The 24,338-nt window shown below is 32.5% G+C and overlaps 3 protein-coding genes across 4 annotated transcripts in view; 1 reads left to right on the top strand and 2 right to left on the bottom strand.

Moving 5' to 3' along the window:
- LOC134264215 (E3 ubiquitin-protein ligase arc-1-like) overlaps positions 1–7,072 on the bottom strand; it is a 21,505-nt gene extending 14,433 nt beyond the window's left edge. Inside the window, exons 1-2 of one of the 2 annotated variants that reach the window (XM_062746512.1) lie at positions 6,960–7,072; positions 4,211–5,628 (exon numbers count right to left, since the gene is read on the bottom strand). In XM_062746512.1, the coding sequence (XP_062602496.1) occupies positions 4,424–5,215 (792 nt within the window). In that variant the 5' untranslated portion in view covers positions 5,216–5,628; positions 6,960–7,072 and the 3' untranslated portion in view covers positions 4,211–4,423. Of the gene's footprint in view, positions 1–4,210; positions 5,629–6,959 lie in introns of those variants that run through there. The other variant, XM_062746511.1, reaches the window with a different exon arrangement.
- A 2,714-nt stretch (positions 7,073–9,786) lies between these two features.
- Positions 9,787–11,448, bottom strand: LOC134264208 (uncharacterized). Its single transcript, XM_062746504.1, has one exon. It carries the CDS (start codon positions 11,446–11,448, stop codon positions 9,787–9,789), a length of 1,662 nt encoding a protein of 553 aa, XP_062602488.1.
- An 11,579-nt stretch (positions 11,449–23,027) lies between these two features.
- LOC134264204 (heavy metal-binding protein HIP-like) lies at positions 23,028–24,082 on the top strand. The gene is made up of 2 exons (XM_062746500.1): positions 23,028–23,246; positions 23,512–24,082. The coding sequence occupies exons 1-2, from the start codon at positions 23,066–23,068 to the stop codon at positions 23,955–23,957; spliced, it is 627 nt and encodes a 208-aa protein (XP_062602484.1). The 5' UTR covers positions 23,028–23,065; the 3' UTR covers positions 23,958–24,082.
- Positions 24,083–24,338: the final 256 nt, after the last annotated feature.

The following is a 24,338-nucleotide window of genomic DNA, read 5'->3' as shown; positions in this document are numbered from 1 at the left end:
ACCCCCGGGGGTAGGGCGGGGCCACAATGGCCGACCAAAATTTTACATAGAAATATATAGGAAAATTCTTTAAAAATCTTCTTCTCAAGAATAACAAAGCCATAATTGATCATACTTATATGGAAGCATCCTAGGTAGTGTAATATATATCCCCAGACGTAGAGCGGGGCCAAATGGCCAACCAAAGTTTTACATAGAAATATATAGGAAAATTCTTTAAAAATCTTCTTCTCAAGAGTAGCAAAGCCATGATTGGTCATGGGACTACTTTAAGATTTAAACTTTTCAATAATAAACCAATTTCTACTTTTTCCTAGCCACAGTGCTCAGGTGAGCGATGTGGCCCATGGGCCTCTTGTTTTTTTTTTTTTTTTTTTTTTGTTATAGGGAAAATTCGCAAATTACAATTCGGGGATTATGATACTAATTGTCAGTAATTGATCGATGATTTAACCGCGGCGGGGACAGGTACAGTACCGACCAGACCCAACCTGACACAAAGCAGTCCCACAGCAGTCCCGGGGACTGCTTTCTGGGACTGCTAAAGCAGTCCCACAGCGGTCCCAGAGCAGTCCCACAGCGGTCCCAGAGCAGTCCCACAGCAGTCCCAGGCGGTCCCAGCAGTCCAACCAGAGAGCAGTCCCAGCAGTTCCAGAAAGCAGTTAGATTTATTAATATATAGAAAATTCCAATAAAAATCAGTTGAAATTGATTCTGGGTAGTATGCCAGGAATCCTTACAAAGCCATTTATTAACAGTACGCGCAGAGAACCAATTTGAAATAATATTTATCAAAGGAAGAAGGCTTTCACACCTACATGTATAAAATTAAACTGAACATGAATATTACACCAGAGCAGTCCCAAATTAAAATTCATTAAAATTAAAATTTATTATCTATTAATTAAAATTAATCAAAATTATCTGGTATATAAATAATTCCATTTCTTTATTTTCTTTGATTGATACTGTTTCCCATATTAATTTTTTCTACAGAAAATTAAACGTGAATTATTTATTTTCCACCAGAACAAGCTTTAAATAGATCTTATCGTTATATGGCCAATTTCCATACTATCGGGATACTCTAATAAATTTTCTTAAGTATTGGGGCTTTTAAAAAAAATCTTTGTTAATTTTGCCCAGTATTATTTTTCAGTCATGATTATTTTTACTTTCATGTCAATTTAATTATTTTAAATTTCTCTATCTCTATAATATTGTGTTTTAAGTTTTAAGTGCTTTATTATTTGTAAATGTTAGAGTGTATATCTGTAAATCACCAGAATGGAACCCTCAGATTATGTTCAAAATTAATTAATCCTGAAAGAAATTCATACACATTTCATTTCTCAATTTTATTTTTGCTTTACATAGATTGAAATTAGGGTCATTGTTGACCAGCATGTTCAATGATATGAAACGCTGATATGTATACACAAATAACATGAATTGATTTTCTGCCCAAAGGCGATTAAAACCGCGAGTGTTGATACCATTTTTATACACATTAATCGGCCAGGTAAACAGAAGCAAAACAAAAAGAAATAAATCACAATTCCCGGTATTTTCAACTGTTTATTTTTAAAATTAATGTACTTTTTTAATAACTTGTTTATAAATTAAAAACTACCAGCAATTCATAAATAATTTCCCCAGTGATTATCCACATTGTTTATGTTACGGAAGAATGGTAGCATTAATTTATTAATTTTATTTTATGGTCATTTAATAAATTGTGAGGTTTTCTATTTGAGGGTTAAAAACTTGTTCCTTTTTCAATTAAAAATCTTTTATTTAAGTGTAATAATTATTTTTAAATAGTAGCAATTCAAATTTTTAGTATCTAATTTTACATTAAATACCCCCGTAATAAAAAGGCCTACATGTTGATATTTTTTCCCCTAAACCTTATCTTATATTTAGGAGAAAAAAAATTAATATTCTCCTAAATTCCTTATTTTACAACTTTATTTTTAAAAAAAAATTTTCTAAACCACATTTGTGTAAATATACAGTCTAGGTAAATATTAATTAACTATAATAATCTCTACGTATTAAAAGATTGTAAGAAATCCTTGCTTTTTAAACAGATTAAACTCATCTCTGCTGCAAGTAAACAAAACAACAGGGGGCCTGCAAATTCAGAATACACAAGGGGGCGGAGCTGACTCAGAACCTTTTTTCACACATGAGTGAACAAAGCAGTCCCAGAAAGCAGTCCCAGGGACAGCTGGATCTGATGATTTAACCGCGGCGGGGACCCACAGCAGTCCCAGGTACTGCTTTCTGGGAGTGATGAATGATTTTCCCGCGGAGGGAACGCGGTTTACCTGTCTACCTGGCCAAATACCGCGTTGTGATTATACCGCGGCGGAAACGCGGGAAATACGGGATCCGCGTTGCCTGTACTGTACTTATATTAATCAGTGAGATTGAACATTTTATTTTTCTCCAGGTTGTTATCCCAAGGAGGCAAAATTCAAGCAAATCTAACATATTCTTTGCTCTGCATATTCTTTTATAACTATAAATTGGCACCTGTTATACAGTTAGGGCTGTTTTTAAAATCATACGTTCTATTAGACCATTACACCATATTTTTATGCATAAAAAAAGTTTTCCTACCTTTTTATTTTAAAATACTTTTATTGACTGTAGATTTAATTTATTTAATTTATGAATTTACAACCATGTAATGTATGATTGGGCTAACATTGGATCAAAAGTAATTCATAGGAAAACATAGGAGGGATGTTTGAAAATTTTCACATAAAGAACAGCAAAGTCATTATAAATTACCGGTGTTTTTATATGGCAACATCATATTGAACAAACTTGAGTATATGGTATGGAAGCATTTTTATGAATAATGATGCCTTTGCGGTTCCTCTTGAAAAGTAGTTGCTTGCGTAGAGCAGTGGTTAAAGGTCTGATCTAGAATCGCCAAGAAATGAGTCAATCCTTACGCCATGGTTTCGAATCCCACTGTGGGACATGGAGACCGGTCCTTCCGATGAAACCGTATAAACCGAGGACCCGTGTCGCAGTAGGTGCTGTCACGAAAAAGCCCCCTCTCTGCTCACTGGCCCTCAGTGTCAAGTATAGGATAAAATTTGCAGCTCTTCATCGACATGTGGTGAAAAATTCTCGAGAGGGACGTTAACCAATAAACAATCAATCTATTTATCAATCAATTAATCGTCAAAAGTATTTGAAAGAACTGCTTACATATAAGAAGGGTCATATTTACTCCGGTAAGTATTGTGTCCCATGGGCCTCTAGTATTAGTAACTACTAGTATTCAACTAAATCATTATAAGAAGCACTACAATCTTAATATTCTTTTCATTAGTAAAACAGGTTTTTTTTTTTTAAAAATAATTCGTTACAAATTATCGTTTGTACTGATATTTGACTATACCTACTTAAATACTCATATAAATGTACAAAGCAGCCTAAAAATGGAATACCTTGTACATTTTGCACCAGATAGCTAAAATAATCGCATTTGACTGAATGGAAGATTGTGTTTTCTGACAGGGTCATTTTTCTTTGTTTGTCAATAACTTACCTCATTTTAAAAATTCTTGTCATGTATGTAACTGAATCATTGATATTTGAGGAGAAATCCTTCTGACAGAAAAGGAGGTCTAATGCGAGATTTCCCCGTGTGTTTGGGATCGTATATTATAGTAGACATTCTATATAGTAGAACTCTCTCTCTCTACAACACCGATAATACATTTTAAAACATAAACTGTGCAGGGAACCACAATCCAACTCCCTAAGCTAATTAATGCAACATTTGACATTTTCATACATTTTACTACAAAATGTGTTTGGTGGAAGCCAGTGTATTAATAAAAAAAATATCAACAAATTCTCTGTACTCCATTAATTAGACATACACATTAATGAATTCAAACATTCAAATGCAAGTCATAGAACATTCTTATTTAAGTTGGTAAAAACTAGGAAATAAGTATTCTTTGTTTAACTGAAAAATACATCTATTCAATTTGTTTGTTTGGAAATTCTCGAAGATTTTCACTAACATGGATTTGCCACATCTATTTGAAAAAAAATAGAAATCTTTTTCCCAAAAAATGTCTAAATTTTGAAATGTTAAAAAAAAATAGGAGCTTAAATAGAAATAAATATATACAGAAAACAATACTCGATCTATGTAATTATCTGTCATACTGTAGATCACTTAATTTTCGCGACACTTTATTTTCGCGAGATTGTCATTGACTCTTCATTAGCGAGACAAAATTTTCTCGGATTCTGGTTATTGCTCTATATAATCTTAAGGAATACTATTATACGCGAGAATTTAATTTCCGCGAGGACACTGTCTCGCGTAATTACGCAAAAATAAAGTTCTCGCGAACAAAAAGTGATCTACAGTATTTAATCTTTATGATATTTCCAAGCCTAACGCAGTGACAAAGAGATTATCATTTTTGTCAACACACAAAACGGTAGGGGAATTTAAATCACAGTTATGTATATAACAGAGGAACCTTCCGTCCTGGTCAAGGATGTGAATACAGTTATTTTGACAGTCTGATGTCAGGATCTGACACTGACTGTCTGTTGTGATTCCCCATGGCTTGAATGGTTGTTTCTTGATAGTAGAGCTATGACCAGTGTATTTGAATCTGAGTTTACCAGCCTGATCGACTACAACCACAGCACCAGCTCCAAAGTCAGCCACGCAGATATCCAGGTTTCTGTTCTCACTGATATATTTAGTGTTGCCAATTCCTGAATACAGGGGCTTATTTTCATAAAACTGGATCGTTTGCTTCTCTGTGGAGTCTGATTGTGAGAAATCATTGCTGTACATGGTAACCAAGAGATCACCAGAGGAGGTGACACAAAGCTGTAAAGGTTTCCAGCCCTGTAATCTGAAAATCTCTTTTATCTGTCCATTTCTTACTTTATTCACAGTCATTGTTTCTCTATCAGAGTACACTAGGTCCCCGTCACCTGTTAATGCTATATCAATTAGAGATGCCTGTGACGTTGTTTTGACAGCCCCTTTAACAGAACTTTGACTGTCTAAACATTTTAAATCGCCTGTGTTGCCACATATCCAAATTTCCTCTTCACTTAGACAGGTTATACTGTTGATGAAATTATACCCAGTACAAATGGACGTAATAAGTTCGGGTAATTCCAGGAGTTCTGTAGCTGTTGCCTCCATGTTTTCAATCGGTAACCTTTTCTTCTCCTTTGATGGATAAAGATGTTAAAAATCCAAATAACTTGTAAATCTATTCTTTGTTTAGATTTCATGTAGTAAAGGTTGGAATTGATGTTTGAACTTTGGGGGGAAATTTGTTGAACTCAGTAATTTTCGAGGTGTATTCAAAAGCCAGGGTATGTTTATTGGACTCTTTAATTTTCTTCAGAGTGAGTAATGTTTGATCTATATGAGACTGTACTTGCTTGGTTTCGTCAAAGTGTTGTTTCAGAATGCTTTTTCCTATTATTTCCTTCATTTCATTTTTAATTTCCTTAATGATTCTGTCAATTTCTTTGTCCAATTCCTCTTCGTGTTTCGTCACTTATTCTGTAAGATTTCCATACTCACAATCCTAACTTGACATTCGAAGTCTGCAAATTGAGAGATTAGAAATTGACTTTTTGTGATGTAACATGTTATTTACATATAAGATAAATTTTAATCCACTGAGTTAGTAGCTCGTGACCATAACTTGACAAATGTCATAATTTAGACAATTTGTAAGCATTATATATACATTCAATTGCCTCTATATCAGTTAACTATTTTTTGAAATGCATTTTGTGAGAGTGTCTGATATAACTTTTGTTGTTTTCCATTTAATGCTTTAAACCTTGATCTGCATTAGTTGAATCCCAGGGCTGAAATTTGACGCAAATTTATTTACATACGCTTTTCTATCAATTTAGCATATGCTGAATTGTGATACTATTTTCCCTAAAACTGACCTTTTTTTATCGTCTTTGATTTAAACATATCGCTCTGTTTCATATTTTAAATATATACATGAGAGGTATATAGTAATTTATTTTAACAAGCTGCGATACTGAGGTTTTAGAAAGATTTGCTCAGATAATAATTTATAAATCCAGATAAGTAATTTCAAATATTGTTTTTTCTAACCAATTTAATTACAATTGGTTTTACTGTTTGAAAAGGCATTGGCGTATCTACATGGTTTACATCATTACACATTTTAATCTTTCAAGATATGGAGATTTTTCACTTTAAAACCACAAAATATCTTTTTTTCAGATTCTTGTAAGTTTAAACCCATCTCGCTTCACTCCCATCGATTTAGAATTATCTGGATAACACACGTCTATTTTACTGTTTATATAAAAAAGATTCAAGATATGTCTTGAGTTTAAAATACTAGTAATATCAACGAACATATGAAACTAAACAAAAAGAGGCCAGACGATGTTAAACCTATATTTAGAATACTATGTAAAGTTTTGGATTCAGATGAGCTAACTTTAAATTCATTTCCTTCAAACTCGTCTTGTCAGATATTAACATTTTTATTCATTTTGTTTACCCCTTTTTATAATAATTAAGAGAAAAAAATCATGCATATAAGCATCTCTCATTGTTTTTGTCAGATACCATCGCTAAACCAACAAAGACATAAAAGTAAAATTGCTAAAGATAATCCATTTAAACAATCTGTATTTAAAGAAATCTAACAGATATCCTAATATCTATTTAATATATCTACACGACAGTCAGATGTTTTCCCAATGAAAGTATTGTGATGCGTCCTTTGCTATAGAAATGCTTTGAAATATGATGGGCAGACAATTCAAATCCAGATAAAAATCTTTATAAAAACTTTACGTAAAGAAGCATGCAGGAACTTGAGATATTCTGACACAAGAAACTATTGCCTTTGTAATTGATTACTTCTGATTTTACTCACCTTATATTTGGTCTACCATTAAGATGATGTTGTAATTTTGCCTGTTTCTATAATCTTTTCTCTTAGATTTCCAACTGTTAAATTGAATTTAGAAACAGTGTGTTTTAAATGGCATCTTTTATCACATGACATAGTTTGTAAATATGTAGGTATCACTTCCTGGTCTACAGATATAGTGAACGTCAGAGTTATCGCTCTTGATACGTGGAAAATTTCATATTTCTTGAATTAAGTATTTGCGTTTTGACAAAAAGAGAATCTTTTCTGTGTAGCACCCGATCCCAACATAGACCATTTAACAGTTGAATAATGCTCATTTAAAACAGAAATCTAAATTAAAAAAATATTTATTTAAATCCAGTAACATTATTTCATCGTAACTTTTTCTGAAATTCTAATTTAAATCGACTGCAAACAAAATAAATAAGAGGTATCTGTCCAACATTTTACCTTATGCTTAGATGTATTGAGCTCAATTTCTATTATATGCTTTTTCCAATTAAAATTCTGCAGTTTACATCTCATAGTAGGTGAAAATCAATTTCTTTAGAACAAAATTCCCAACTAGCTGTAGATCTGTAGCTATATGATTTACATGTATATATTTGTCTTTGACCATAACGGTACAAATCCCGTAATACAAAAATGTTGCAATTTACGGCGCAATATTTTTTGCTCACTTGTAGGGAGAATTTCTCCAATTTCTAGCAATCGTCAATCAACTACATCTCACTCCCTAACTCTAAACACATTCTGTAGCTACATGTAATATGTAATATGTATATTTAATCCGCCTCCCAACCATTTATAGTTGTCTCCACAGGCAATAAATTCGCTTGAAGTCAATTTTCAACAATCTAACAAATAATCTAACAAATAATTTCAATCAAGCGAGTTTATCACTTGTATAGATGACTCGGGAGACTTGGGAGATGGAAAAAATTTACAGATTTGTTAAATAATGTGCCTAGAATTAGGGAGTGAAAGGTAGTTAATTGACCGATGCTTGAAAGTGGAGAAATTCTCTCCAAAAGTGCGCATAAAATATTGCGCCGTCAATTGCTGCTTTTTTTGCATTACGGGATCTATAGCGTTATAGTCAAAGACAAATATATAAAACCACAACGATACAGATCTGCAGCTATTCCCAAACCAACATGTCCAATGACTATTGTCTTCGATTACTGGGATATAAATATGGGTCATTTATATCTTACATTAAAAGAGTTTTTGCTTTTCGTTTCCATTGCAGTGTTACACTATCGGGGTCAAAAGGTCATTTCTATGCCTCTGCTTACAAATGCAGTATTTCTTGTTTGGTTTTTTTTTTTTGGTTTGAAGTTTCGTCTTTAATCTATTCTTTTTCCATTGAAGAGCTACATAATTCAGATACAAATAATAGAATAATATAAGTGAAGAATTTTCTAACATACATTTTGTAAAAAAGATAGATCCCTATCTACAATACAGACTTTTTATAGAGTAAACAATTATAAAATCTTTTACGATGGTCGTGTATAGATTTTATTTAAATTCGTGAACAGACATGTACATATACAGCTCTGCTGAAAAAGCGTTTATATTGGAGTCTTATGATTTTTATAACTGTTTTTTCCCTATCTTCCTTAAATTTTGTGTTTTTCTAATGATAAAATGTATGTAAATTTGAGCAAAGTTTCCGTAAAATTCCTTCTCCTGATTCAAAAGGGAAAGCGCTGCAAAGATGTTTATTTGAGTTTTTTTTTTACACGTATAATTAATTAAGAATATTTGGAGGTAATTAAAGCTCTCCAGATTGAGACCTCAGAGTAATTGATCAATTCATAAAGTGTTAATTACTGTTTTTATAACACCATGCCGTTACCCAGTTTTGCGTTTTTTCTTTTAATGATATTAAAAACATCACCGTTAAGCACCTTAATTATAGTATGTCTGTATTGTGCCGTTATCAATTAAATTAAATTATTATAAAGAAGTTGTAAATTTTAAATAAAGTGAGAATTCAGACAAAGTTCTGATTATTGTGACAATGCAGAAATAACTTTTATAACATCTGCATTGGAAACGTATCCATGTCTGATTCCTCAAGCAAGAATGGTTTTCATGGTTTACTTACAAATTTTTATCTTGTCTATTGAAATTAAAATAAAATATACTCTTATGTACATAAAATTTCCCGATCAAAATAATAAACAGAATGTAACTGCTAACATCTTTTTAGTCTTCTTGTATATATGAATAGAAAATGTCAAAATGTTAATCTTGATACGATTAACCCATTAATCGGTCGGAACGTTTTGCGGTTAACCGATTAACAATTCTAGTTGAGACTCAACTGTAGTAAAATATTTAAGTTTTCATACTGAATTTGTCAGGTCTGATAAAAACAATGTAATTGTTTTTTAAAATTAGGTTAATATTTATTCTTTATTATTCATTTACAAAAGATGCAAAACACTAAAAAGGAATCATATTCATAGAAAAGAAGGGGAAGGGGAATTTCAGGGGGACTAGAGGGGGAGGGTCGTACCCAATGTAGTCATTCCGTGGGAAATCGTCCTCCATAGCACCGGTCTACATTTGAAAACCTAAAATATACAAGGAATCACAATCCAGCTACATACAAGTGTACGTAGAAATAAATTCAAACTTCAAACAAAACGTATTTGTATTCAAATATGAAAATAAGAAATATGATATTGAATCCCGTAAGGAAGAAACTACAGAGAGTATTTGCAAAAATAGTTTATTGTCTAAATATGATTTGATAATAATAACTAAAGCTAGGATAAGTGAATGCACATAGTATAATACTCTGAATTTGTAACTATCTGAAATATTTAATCTTCTTGACATTTCCAGAGCGACGATCCTCGGCAACAAATAGATTATCACTTTTGTCAACACACGCACATGTAGGTTCTTTTAAATCTATATTACGGAGGAACTGTCCATTCTGGTCTAAGATGTGAATACACTTGTTATCAGTGTCTGATGTCAGGATCTGACACTGACTGTCTGTTGTGATTCCCCACGGTTTAAATCGTTGTTTCTTAAAATTCGAGCTATGACCAGTGTATCTGAACCTGAGTCTACCAGCCCGATTGACCACCACTATAGCGCCAGCTTCATAGTCGGCCACGCAGATATCCAGGTTCCTATTTTCACTGATGTATTTAGTGCGGAAACTTCCTGAATACAGAGATCTACCATTTTCGTCAAACTGGATTGTTTGTTTTTCTAAAAAGTCTGAGTAACGGACAACTTTGGATTGTGATTTTTCTGCACTGAACATGGTAACAAGAAGATCACCATAGGAGGTGAAACAAAGTTGTTTTGAATCCCATTCTTGTAGTTTGATCACCTCTTCTGTGTGCCCATTCCTTACTTTATTCACGGTCCTTGATGTCGAATCAGTATACGATATGTCCCCATAATGATTCAATGTTAGATCATTTGCATAATTTTCTGATTTTGTTTTGACAACCCTTTTTAGCGAAGAATGAATGTTAAAGCATTTTAAATCACCTGTATTGCCACATATCCAAATTTCGTCTTCATTAAGACAGGTACATGTAACACCGTAGATGAAATTATACTCGGTATTAATAGATGCAATGAGCTTTGGTACTTCCAGTAATTCTTTAGTTATGTCCTCTGTTTTGTTAATTCTAAAGGCTTCTTCGTCTCTTGTGATCAATATGGGTGTTAAAGATCCAAATAACTTGCAAATCTGTTCTCTGTTTAAATTGCCTGTAGTAAAGGTTGGTAGTGAAACTTGAACAATGGGATGAAGTGTGTTGAATTCATTGATTTTCGAGGTGTATTCTAAAGCCAGGATCACTTTATTTGACTCTTCAATTTTCTTTAGAGTGAGCAATGTTTCACCCATAAGAGACTGTACTTGCTTGATTTCATCTAGGTGTTGTTGCAGAATGCTCTTATGTTTGCCTTTCATCTCATTAATTTCCTTTTTCATTTCCTCTATGATTTTGTCAATTTCTTTGTGCCATTCTTCTCCGTGTTTCGTCACTAATTCTGTAAGATTTCTGTAATCACCATCTAAACTTGATATTCGAGTTTCTATATCAATTTCTAAAGTTTTATATGTGGGCAAAAGACTACTTTCTATTTCTTTTGCATCCTTTGTCACAAATTTTTTCTTTGCATCTAAGATTTCTGTAAGGAGTAAGAAATCATGCTTTTTGTGTTGAGTGGAAGTTGTACAAACTGAGCAAACAGGAATATTGCATTCCTTGCACTGTAGCTCACAATATTTGGTTTGATGTATTGTACACTTCGGAAAGATCAAGGTTGTTTTTCGTTGTTTTAATGGAACCACTTTATGTTTGTCATAATCATCAGAAACATGCCTCCCTATACAAGGTATGCATAAATTGACATCGCAGAGATCACAATGCATCTGTACAACAGCAGTTTCACAAAGGTCACATCGAATAACATCCTGGGCACTGTGTTGTGGATCCATTACTTTTACACGTCTGCAAATTGAAAAATTAGATATTAATGTAACATATAAATTTAAATGTTCTGAGTCAGTGACCCTAAAATATATCATGGCAAATGTCATGATTTCGACAAATTTGATTTTTTTTTATTCAAATGCTTTCTTGTAAGTATTTCTGAAAGTACTATTCTTCTAAAGATAGTACATTTGCTTTTTCCCCGTTCTATTTCCCCCTAAAGTGGCACATCAGAATCTCTGAGGTCAAATTTGAAGCATAGAGCAAAGAAATATCTTTTGCAAAACATTTAACAAACATGAAATCATTATACATTTAATTGCTTTCGTATCATTAGATTAATTTTTGAAATGCTGTTCTTGAAAAGATAATACTTTTGTTTTTCCTTTTCTTTTTCTCGAAAATGGCATCATCGAAATTCCAGGGGCTGAATGTTAAGCAAATATGATGGCATGCTTTTGTACCTATTTAATGTAAAGTGAATTGTGGAGCATGTCTTCCTAAATTTTATCAAATTTTCTTAGCTTTGGTAAACAGTTTCCACTTAAATATGTAGCTCTGGTTTAATTAATAATTAGTTTAATAAACTTGAATATGCGTATATTACAAAAGGTATTTTCATTCCGGTTTGACTAGGTGCAATACTGATGTTTGAAGAAAAATTAAAAGATTTATTTAAGAAATAACTTACTCCTAGTAAGTAATTTTGAATTAAGATTCTATCTAGTTGAGTTAAAATTGTTTTTACTGTCAGAAAAAGGTTTTGCCGTATGCATATTGGATACATCACTTCACACCTTTATTTTTCAAGATATGGGGAAGGTAATTTTTATTTTAGATTGTTCACTTTTTAGCAAAACATCCATCTTCAGAGTCTTGCAAGTTGAAACCTCTTGTGTCCACCCTTTTTGATAAAATCGAGAAAATACAGGTCCTGTTCACTGTTTATAAAATTTAAATACAAAGAGTCAAGAAACACCTGGGGTTAAAAAACTTACAACAATGTAAACAAAAAATAAAAAGTTACCCAGATGATGTTAAACCTCTATTAGGAAAGCTATCAAAAGCGTTTGAATTAGATGGGCTTACTTTCATCAATATTACCAACTCTGTTTTATATTTATATTTGCTGATATCTTTCCTTAGATGACAATACTAATTCAATTGAAATTCACTTTTCAATGACATGCAGCTGGTCACATGATCAGACTTTCTTGCGAATGGAGAGCAAATTGCACGAGCCATTTGGAAAGATCAGATTGTGACGTTAGATAACGTTGTAGAGCTAGTTATGTTGCATATCCATAACAAAGTCTAAATAGTGCATATTTTCCTTAAATAAGAAATAAAAATATGGATATAAGAAATGAAATATTATTTTTTTTAAAGTTTCAAAGGGATATGATATGATGTTGGTTCGTGATCAAATATACTATAACGCCCTTCGGCTCATTCATTATAGTGTTTAAGAGAAACAAATATGTAGAACTCTCATTGTTCCACTTAGATAAAACCGCTAACCAGTCAAAATATAAATTAAAACCGATAGAGGTCATCCATTAAAACAATCTGTATCTGCTAGATATCGATTTAATATAGGCAATCATGTGATCCACTGGCGGATCTAGAGGGAACTCAAGGGATACAGCCCTCCCTTTTTTGTCCAACCAAAATATGAATAAGATTTAATAAATAATTTTTTAAGTGTGATTGTGGGCCCCTACCCGAATCCAAACTGCCTCTATTTGGCTGAGGTATGAGCAATTGAAGAAAACTAAATCAATATTGACAGGACAGTCTGATGTTTCCCGAAATAAGTTTCGAGGCCCATACTTCCCTCTAAAAATACATGATAGTACTTGACCTTTGAAAGGTAATGGACAGATAATTTTTACCAAAAGAGAATTGTTATTGAGCCCCTGTTTACAGGAAAAAATGCAAAGATATAAAATATTCCGACAAAGAAACTATAGCCTTTAAGTACTTCTCATTTCTAGAAACTTTACATACCTTAAATTCAGTCTACTATATAGATCATGTTGTTATTTTGCCTGTTTCCATTACCTCCCTAATGGATTAAATATGAACTGAGAAATGTGTGTTTTTAAAAATGACGTCTCTTGTCACCTGACGCAGGTTGAAAATAAGTAGGGAACACTTCTTGAATTACCGCTACATTGGACATCAGAATTACCGCTCTTGTTTTGTGCAAAAACATAATTTTGTATCAAATAGCACCAGAAGTAAATATTGAGTATTTATTTAGAAACATAAAGTATTGTTAACTCTGAGTATTTTTTGGTTACAAAATGAATGACTAGGAAACGAAAAGTATGGAACGCCGTCACTGCCTTATAGCAGAACACTACAATTGCATTGTGTCAACTTTCCATTACATTATGTCAACACTTTGTGACATTTACGCACAGTACTATTGCATTGTGTCTACTTTCCATTACATTATGTCAACTCTTTATGATATTTACACACACTACTATTGCATTATTTCAACTTTCCATTACATTATGTTTAGTCTCTATGACATTTACACACACACTACTATTGCGTTATGACAACTTTCCATTACATTATGTTTAGTCTCTATGACATTTACACACACACTACTATTGCGTTATGTCAACTTTCCATTACATTATGTCAACTCTTTATGACATTACACACACTACTGTTGCGTTATGTCAACTTTCCATTACATTATGTCAACTCTTTATGACATTTACACACACTAACTATTGCTTTATGTCAACTTTCCATTACATTATGTTAAGTCTTTATGGCATTAACTCGCACTTCAATTACATTGCGCCAATCTTCCATTGCATTATATCAGCTCTTTATGACATTAAGTCAAAACGATTTTACGTGGTGTAAAGGTGTTTTTATATAATTTCAACTCATTATTACATTATGTGCACTCTCTACTATTTGGTCTAAGTAGTTCATTGCATGATGTGAATTTATCTTTAATTCAATATCAAGTCGCTATAACACGATGTCAGAATTTCATTACATGATGTGAAAAAAAATGTCACATGTGGCCAATTCTTTACTATACTGTGTCATCAATATGCTACATGACGACGGGAATCTATTACTGTCAATTTTCCCTTACTTTTTGACAAATCATTATGTTATGCTAATGTATCTTTACATTGTGTCTAAAATGCTTAGGCTCTTGTCAGTATATCTTAGAATATTTCAACAATTTCGTTTTGTGTTTTTGATATTACATGCACATATGTTAAACATGCAAATAATTTAAATTAAACATATCAAATATTAAATTATACACAAGAGTTAATTAATCCTTAATTAAATATCAGGTTAAATTTATAAATAGGATCATGTTCCCATTGAATCTTTATTGACGATTGTTTTTTTTAACGTCGAAATTCAATGGCCATTTAATCTCATATAAATATCGCAAATCAAATAATATGTGTCATGCAACAATATTTTTCTTTTTATTTTGAATTATTTTGAAAAGTCCAAAACTTCTGATCTAACTACAAAACACTGTCCTAAGCTTTTTATCAGTCTTTAACCCTCCTTTTTTTAAAAAAAAAAGTGTAAACACATGGTATTTCATACGTGCACTGGTGGTTTGGTGGGGAGAGGGGGGATCCCGCCCTCCCATCTTTAGTGACCAAAATATGCATGAAATTAATCAATTGATTTTATTTTGTAGGACATTGCATTAGTTTTACATAAAGTATAACTGAAATAAGTTGAAACGTTTTATAAAAAAAAAATCTAAAGCCTGAGAGCTTCCGGGCTTTCATCCCCTGGTCCCCAACTCATTCACCATATCGTCCCCCTTTAGCTACTCTTTTCAAGAATCCAAGATCGCCACTGATATAAGCCCATGTTTACTAAGGCAATTGGTCAGTTGATTAAAGTGAGGGACTGGTAGATTTTCGGAACAGAATTCTGGTCCTGGAATGGTTGAAAAATGACTAATTCCAGTGAAGTTGAATCGTTTTTGAAGGTTGGGGGAGGTTTGTCAGCCAGAAAAAAATATGGTACAAAAAAAAAAAAGAAAAAAAAATCCAAACCCGAAAATCCTATTTCGGGTGAAGGGGGGGGGGGTCCAACTTCGATCAGTCCTAAAAAAACTTCCCAATATACTACGTTACCCTTATACTTCAGCAAAAAGTGGGGCTGAATTTCAATGAACATTTTCTATGATAAAGTTATGTCGGAAAAAAGAGGAAGTCAGACCCCCCCTTCTCATATAATGTATCTAATTAATCAGGACCCCCCCCCTTCCCAGTCATGAAAACACTGTTATCAACTTTGACATAACGTAAATGTATTTTACAGCACGTAATGAACATTTGTAATCAACGTGATAAAGAATTAATACAATGTAAAGAAAGTTCTAAATCACATAAGAAAGAGTTAACATATTCTTATTAAATATCCACATAAAGGAATGGAGTTTTGACATAATGTAATAAAGTGTTGATATAATATGGAACGCCGGGACTGTCTCCATAATATATGTTCACATTATGTTAAAAACCTTTTTACTTAACGTAATAAAGCACTGACATAAAGGTATGATGTTTTCACCTCACATTGTGATGACCTCGGCCTAAAATAAAGATACATTGACATCACGTAATAATGCTTTGTTGTAATAGAAATATACACTCACAAAAGGGAATGGACTTTGACTTAATGTAATGATAAATTAAATCATAGAGCACATGTAAAACGAAATTAACTTGACGTAATGCAATTTTGACCTCGCATATTAAAGAAATGAAATAATATAAAGAAATATTCATTTCACGTTATAAAGTTTTAACATAATGTAAACATATTTTCACTTCACATAATGAACTTTGGTCTTCAAGTTATAAAGTGCCGACATAATGGAAGCATGTGTTTACTTCATGTAATGCAGCATTGACATGATGTAAAGATATTTTTACATCACCCCATAAAAAATTGACATAACCTAAAGATATGTTCACATCACGTAATAATAGATTGACATAATGAATGCATAGTTTTATGCTATAAGGCAGTGATGGCGTTCCATAGAAAAGTCTTATTCTAACATAGTTCATGCTTTGTAGTAACCCCCCCCCACCCCCGATTTATTCATGTATTGATTGGTATTATTGAACTTTCTACTTAAAATATTTATGATTTTTATACTTTGTACAGTGTATTATTTTCAGTTCCAGAATTTTTGTCCTTTTTCTTTGCACAGTTTCTAAAAAGTTTTTGTCTGTATTACTTTGCAGGAGATACATTATTTTAGAATTTTTGAAAATGACAATAACATATATATTTTTTTATTAATCATATCCAACTCGCTATGTAAAAGTATGTTGTAGGATACAGGTACGTGAGAGGGACAAACAAACTATTGTCACATGGGTCACAACCTACTGACATGTGTAATTCTCTCTTCCTGACAAACCGGTCACGGTAGCCTAGTGGTAGAGCGTTCGCTTCGTGATCGGGAGGTCCGGGTTCGATTCTCGTTCGCGGCGCCGCCTCATTCCTAAGACGTAAACATAGGTAGTGACTGTTCCTTCGCCAAGCGCTCGGCACTAGAAGTGAAAGTCATAGGTCTTTCGGATATGACCTTAAAAACGTATGTCCCGTGTCACGGTAGGCGCTGGCACGAGAAAGAACCCTCACTGCTCAATGGCCCTGAGTGCCGAGTATAGGTCTAAATTTGAAGCCCTTCACCGGCATACGGTGACGTCTCCATATGAGTGAAAAATTCTCGAGAGGGACGTTAAACAATATACAATCAATCAATCAATTTTCCGGACAAATGAATGAAATGGTTTATTTAACAACATATTTTACCCAAAGTCATGAATATTTTCTTAAAGTTTTTATTTTTACATTAATTTGACTTATCAAAACATCACTGCTCTTGAAAAAAAAACACTACAGATTGTATTTGTATTACTATCAAAATTCAAATCAATTTGTATGGCCATATATATTTTATGTAAAACTTCTTTTATAAGCAACCCTTAGTCCCAGGACAATGATAGAAACATATTTCAAATAAAATTCGGGGAAACGTATACCATATGACTATACTTTTGGTAATGGTATTGAAAACTTTGCTTTTTCTCAAGGTTGTTATCCCAATGTATTAGATTCCATAAAAGTCAGGACTCAAGCAAATTCATGCTACGCTATGCATGCTTACTTTCACTAAAAAGATGAATCTTTCTTCAATACGCTTTCATAAAAATGTGAAAAAACTATAGGAAATAATCTTAATACATGTATATTCCTTTCAGAAGCATAACTCATCACATAAATAGGATGAATCGTATTTAAGGTTTACTTTTACCACGGTTTCAATTTAAAATTTAACCGTTGGGTTAGGAAAAGACACCTTTTGATACAAGACATTCTTTAACTATGGTTTGAATATTGATCATATTATAAGGTAATTGGGGATAAATGTGTCCCCGTTTCCGTCTGATACTCTCGCCAACCTAAAATAATGGATTCACTCCAAATGAGTAAATGAATATAACAAGTTTTAAGGTATGTCACTCGTCAGATTTTTAAAAAAGTTCACGCAAAACCTCTTACTTCAAAACTATTTATTAAAATTCCATTTTTATAATATATTCAAATTTAACTATGTTGATGTTTTAACATTCAACCAAAAAAAAAAACTGCTCAAAAAGCTACAAAGGAGCAAAATTTATGAGGGACATCTTCTTTTGGTGGAACAATATTTAGCAGATAATTCTGCAAATCTGCACATTTATTAAATTTAATATCTTAGAACTTTAGCCTCAAATACCTTTATTCGGAGAATATTTTCCGTTATGATATTGCTAGGAATATTTAATATAGGTCTTAATTTATATTTTTAGGACAAGTTTTACACCTTCCTTCCACGACCTTGCCAAAAACTGAAGATATGTCAAACAGGTCAAGATAAAATTTACACCATTTTCGCCTGAAAATCATATATTTTGACCAATATTTCAAAATTAACATCAATGACCTAAACTTTTTCTTTCATTATTTTAAAGAACTCGATACTTGTGACTGATCAGCACTTACACCGTACAAAAGCTTTATTTAAGAAATTTTTTTTGCCTTTTTAGTTTCATATTACCCCAAATATGTTACTTTTTAGTGCAAAAAGGTAACACAATTGTTCACGAGCATCAATATGCAAGATTTGTTCAATGATAAATATTATTCAATCTATTTTGATTGATTGATTGATTGTATACTGTTTAACGTCCCGCTCCAGAATATTTCACTGATATGGAGACGTTGCGTAAAATAAAATTATATTTATTGCCATGGTTACATCTGATAAAATATGATAAAGGTTAAAGTAATTAACAAAAGAGTTAAAATTTAAGTGCAAAAAGGTCAACTTCATTGTACCGTAGATCAATAAGATGCACACTAGCCTCCTATTTTCTCTGAGATTTTAAGTCAAACTATATGAGTACTTATCCAAAATATACTTCTCAAAAAATTCTTGATTTAACAAATTTCACGAGTGACATACCTTAAAGATAAAAAAAGAAACAAGAAGCTGATTCAGAGAATATGTGTCTCCCGGTTAGGGAAAGAGAGGACCATGCGCAGTTCGGGGTGTGTTTTTCCGATCCCCCCCGACTGAATCTGTAGAATTATTACATTTACACATGTATATTGAAACAAATAAAAATGCCAATATGGATATAAAGATTTGATTGCTTATTCTTTATTATGTTTATAGAAGATTTTTTTTATATAGAATATTTATCATACTGCAATGATGATTTTATGAGTTTGTACACGTCAGACGTCATATCTTTTTCATTTCTTTTGGCATGATGCTGAATACTATCATTTAGTAAGAAAAAGGTAATTAAAAACAAAACATGGATCGTCCGCGATTTGAACCCTGGTTCTCTTGTATGTCAAGCGAGAGGCATTCCACAACACCATGAAGCACTTTCTTCGACCAGAAATTATGTACAACGATTACGTCATAAAATACATGTATATATTCACGTTCGATATTGTCAAAGTTTAACACAACGCATGGTGTCTAATTTAGCCTTTATTAAACAGTTCTAATAGATGTAATAAGAATGAAAAGGGAGCTTTGGTGTGAAATTTCATTACAAAGCTCAATATTTTGAAATATCGCCCGGAAACGATAGTGTTAGACACAAACAGAATGTATACATTTATGACCTTGTACTTTGACCTTTTGACCTAAATAAAATCATTAGTGGTCTTCCTTAGGCCACAGGGAGTTGTTACTAGTATGTAAGATTTCTTTGCGAACACTCAAAGGGCTCTCGAGACATCGCGCGGAAACGAAAGTGTTATATCAGACAGAATTTATGAATTATGACCTTGACCTTTGACATTTTGACCTCCAAATCAATAGGATTCTTCTTTAGGCCACAGGAAGTTGCTATGCAAAATTCCATTGCAAAAGCTTAAAGGGTTCTTGATATATCACATGGAAACGAAAGCGTTACAGACAGACAGAAAGACGGACAGCTAGAATGCTAGATAGACGAACGACGACAGACCCAAATTAATATTCCCCATTTTCAAAGAATGCGGAGGACAAAAATCACAATAACCTTTGATTTTGTTTTATTCAGAAACTGGAGGTATTAAACATTTCGGCATGAGTATCGCTTTATAGACACAATTTGTCAAAATGCGCTTCTTGTGCATTAAAAAATTGTTACCGTATATAATTTACATTATGACCCCTTGGGTCGAACCATTTGCCAGTGGATTCTTATTCCCAACGTCTCTACAACCTAAAAGTAAAGTACTTCGGTGCTAGCCTAAAATACGGATATATATAGTTAATTGCTTTCTTAAAGGTAAAATTTTGAAAGTTATTTCAAAGTAAGGAAATATCTCCGTCATGCATAGCTCTGCTCCTTCGACGTATTTGGCTCGAGACTTTGACACCCCTTTTATTTTCAGCCACTCATCATTATTTTGGATTTCCAACTTTTGCGCGTGAGCATCGCTAAAGAGACATAATTTGTCGTAGTACGTACAATATGATTTACGTTGGGATGATATGACTTCATTAGAATGAAAGGATATTTCAAATTATCTTTTTAAAAACATATCTGGGGGTTTATTATTTCCCTAGAGACAGCCTCTAAATTTTTTCTGCAGTTTAAAAAAAATACAACCTTTTATTCTTCAGATAAAATGATCATTTTTAAAATAATTTTCCCTGTTTGTCCATTCTTTCCTGATATATAAAAGTTGCTTACAAAAAGTTCATAGTCGAATACTGTAAATCAGTTATTCATAGTTTATAGTATGAAATAATCAACATATATTGAAAGCCTTCGTTAGGAATTAAAACTTTTCCTGCAAGTATCGTAAAAATGAAACCAAAAGTGATGTCACAACAACCTTCAACCAAGTTCATAATCTGACATTTATTTTTCATGCCTATAAGAAGCTGCTAATTTTGGGTTGGTTAAAGGTGTTGAATAAATACTTAAGAATCAACAATTACCAATCAAAAATGTTCATTAATTGGAATATTTACCTAATTGTTCAATCACTTTTTAGAGGAAATAATACCACTTTTCATAGAACGTCATTGTAGGCCGGAAAACGGCCTTGATAAAGTATGATCCTTTTTTAATGAGAATATCAATACTGTCACTTTGAGGGACACTTTATATAAAGCTGTAGACTTATGGTTTGGTGAATACCGTATTTGAATCTAATGAGGATATTTACCTCTTTTAATTAAGAGTTATCAGAAATGAGCTAATATGTATGATTGTGTTCTCTAGAACTTACGAAGTTGGATCTTTTTATTTTGATTGAATTCATTTCAACTGTATAAAATAATAATTAAGCGCACTGTGATTACGATTTTCTAAGGAAAGTGCGCCGACATCATGGAAGTAACTTCTGTATTATTAGGCTAAAGACAGCTACAGATTGATCGAAGAAATAAAATCCAAATTTATAAAAAAGAAAAAAAACCTCGTACGATAATTAGAAACCCTGTTTTAGAATGATTTCTCTGCATGCATTCAACAAAAGCAACCGCGTACGATAATTAGAACTCTTGTTTTAGAATGATTCTCTGCATGCATTCAACAAAGCGTAAGAGATCATCAATTATTTTTTTTATTCTTTTCAAAAAATAAAAGAAAATTAAAACTGTTGAGCTGAAGGCCACAGCATGTGTTTTTTCTCATACATGTTTTTGATAAAATTTCTGCTTTATATTAAAACAAAAACATGTCTGTTTTGAACAATTAGTGTCCATGGGAATTCCGATAGATTCTTGGAAATTCTGATCTTAAAAAACTACATAGATATTGTCAATCAGAAGCTCAAGCTCAACCAGCTATGTACCTGTGTTTGCAAGGATTTTAATGTTTTGGAATCCAATAATTGTTTCGGAATTCAAATTTGAGAACATTAAAAATATTTCAATCTTACATATACTTTTGGTGAATTTCTTTCTAAAAAAGGAAGCTATGAGTGTAAGTTGGATTACCATTTGCAAAAACTGAATCTTAGTTCCTCTAATATACAAATAAGATAATGAGTCATACAAAAACAAAGTTGTTTCAAGCTTTGTCAGCTGTGACAAGTAATTAATTTGAATGATTTTTTTTATTAATTCTATTTCACCATTTACACCATAAAAATCATGGCATTATATTATTATAATGTTTATTCATTTAGCTTTCATATAAAGAGAGTAAAGCATGAGATTTAAAAATATTCATTCAAAACTTGCATTTTAGAAAAAAAACAACAAAAAAACATCTCTTTCTTTTTTCACAATAATTTATATACAGAACTAGAAAAAAGAAATGGCATTATTTAAGAAACATGTTAAAGAGGTGAGATTATCAATGATATGCCGCTAGTAAGGTAAGTATTTTTTTGAGATCCATTTTATTAAAAGGCAGTTGTCTTTGATGTTAAAACGTCTGGACTTTAATTCATCTTTGGAAATGGTTGTTAATTAAAGAATTGATCCTTCGTTTCGATGCTATCGCTATTGGTAAAATTTGTAATATGTTGTTTAATGTGTAGAGAAATTCTACATTTTGGTGTTATATATTTTGGGGAAATTTTGTGATCCTTGAAGTTTAAGATAAAAACAATACTCAATGAGTTACTCTTGTCTTAAGGAAAATATATACTAATTCATAGAGTTATACAACTTCTGTTAACAGCAGTAGGTTACACATGTTTGACCTTAGTCTACGGTCAAGATCCTCTCGAATCCTAAGTGCTTGACTTTTTATCAAACACTTTTTCAACTTCATTAAAAAGATAGACGTACATGATAACCGAATTAACTAGAATTTACCAAAGAAGGTACAGTAAGTAATTGTTATATTTTGTCTCTTAGTGAATTAATTTAACCATTCTTAGGTCATTGGTAACAACTTGACATAATTGTCTTTAAAGTGGCCGTAGAGTCATTGATAACAACCGAGGGTAATGAGTTTTAAGTGGCCGTAGAGTAAAAATGTTGAAGTGTGATTTGCTGTTTTCCTATAAAAAGAGAAAACACAAGGAAACCAAAATCTAGACTGAATCAGAGGAACAGAAGCTATGGCCCTCTACTTCTCCTTGTTGGTCGTCTGTATCGTCACAGTGGCCGGTTCTACGTGTGGGGACAGGAATTCCTGTTCCTTGGAACTATTCGAGTATGAAAATTGTGTCAAAACACAACACACAGCGATGGAAGTCCGGCTTCACTCACTGGAAACTGAAATGAAAAAGATCCACGAAGGTAATTCAAGCAGTTTTTCTTTAAATACGTAATATGAAAATTTCTTATTAACCTTAAGGAAAGCAAAATTACCAAATGTTTACTGCCACTTCTGAATGATAATTGAAATAATAAAAGTTTCCTCTTGATATTTAGAAAAGCAATGAAAAGTTCTCAATATGGATTTTAGCTAAAGTAAAGTTTCATACCGATGTTTGATCAAGGTATACACTTTTTCTTACATCGTGAAACATGTTACTAATTTTGTTTTATCTTTCATCAACAGAGACCAGTCTAGAAGTGTCCTTCTTCTGTGGTCTTAGTGCATCTGTCACACCTGTCATGGGACATTTAAAATTTGACAACGTCATGCTCAACAAGGGCGATGGTTACAACGGCACCACTGGTGTGTTTACCGCCCCTGTCAATGGCGTCTATTCCTTTACACTTACAATAAGCCTACCCCAGCCTGAAGAAGCGACGGATTACTTTCGAATGCATATAATGAAAAACAAAGAGATTATTGGGTACCTGTTCATAGAGTGGGAAGGCAAATGGACAAAGAGGTCTGAGAACGTTTTGGTCGACCTTCAGAAAGGAGACCGAGTTCACACCATGGTAGCCACCGTTCCGGTTGGATTCACACAAATAGGGGGGAACTCTACATATCCTGGAACCCTCTACAGCTCACACTTCGCAGGATTCTTAGTTAAGCATAAACATGAGCACTGAAACATTTTAGCAAACCAATTTTTACTACTTCATTATTGGAAGTAAGAGGTTTGCGAGACAGAACTACGTTTCGAGTGTGTTTTTTTTTTGTTCAATGCATCAAAAATTAAAAATGACGAAAAAAATATCCAGTGTTTTTTTCTTTTTGTTTCTGATATTTTTTTATATTTTGATATTGACGCATGTGCAAGTTGAACTTAGAAACAACAAATAAACAAGATGTGTTTGTTAAACACGGATGCCTCCATATGGCAACAAATAAGTGAAGATTAAACTTTTCTTAAATGCAATCTCACTGGAAATAAAGCTCTGAAAAATGAAATCGGACCAGGGTAAAAAAAATTTTCTCAGCTTCGAAATCTTGGTACCCAATGAAGGGTT

The sequence above is a fragment of the Saccostrea cucullata genome, unplaced genomic scaffold (genome assembly GCF_032062105.1).
Source record: "Saccostrea cucullata isolate Sc308-1 unplaced genomic scaffold, CSIRO_AGI_Scuc_v1 ctg565, whole genome shotgun sequence".
NCBI lineage: Eukaryota > Metazoa > Mollusca > Bivalvia > Ostreida > Ostreidae > Saccostrea > Saccostrea cuccullata.
This window is presented reverse-complemented; position numbering and strand designations above follow the sequence as displayed.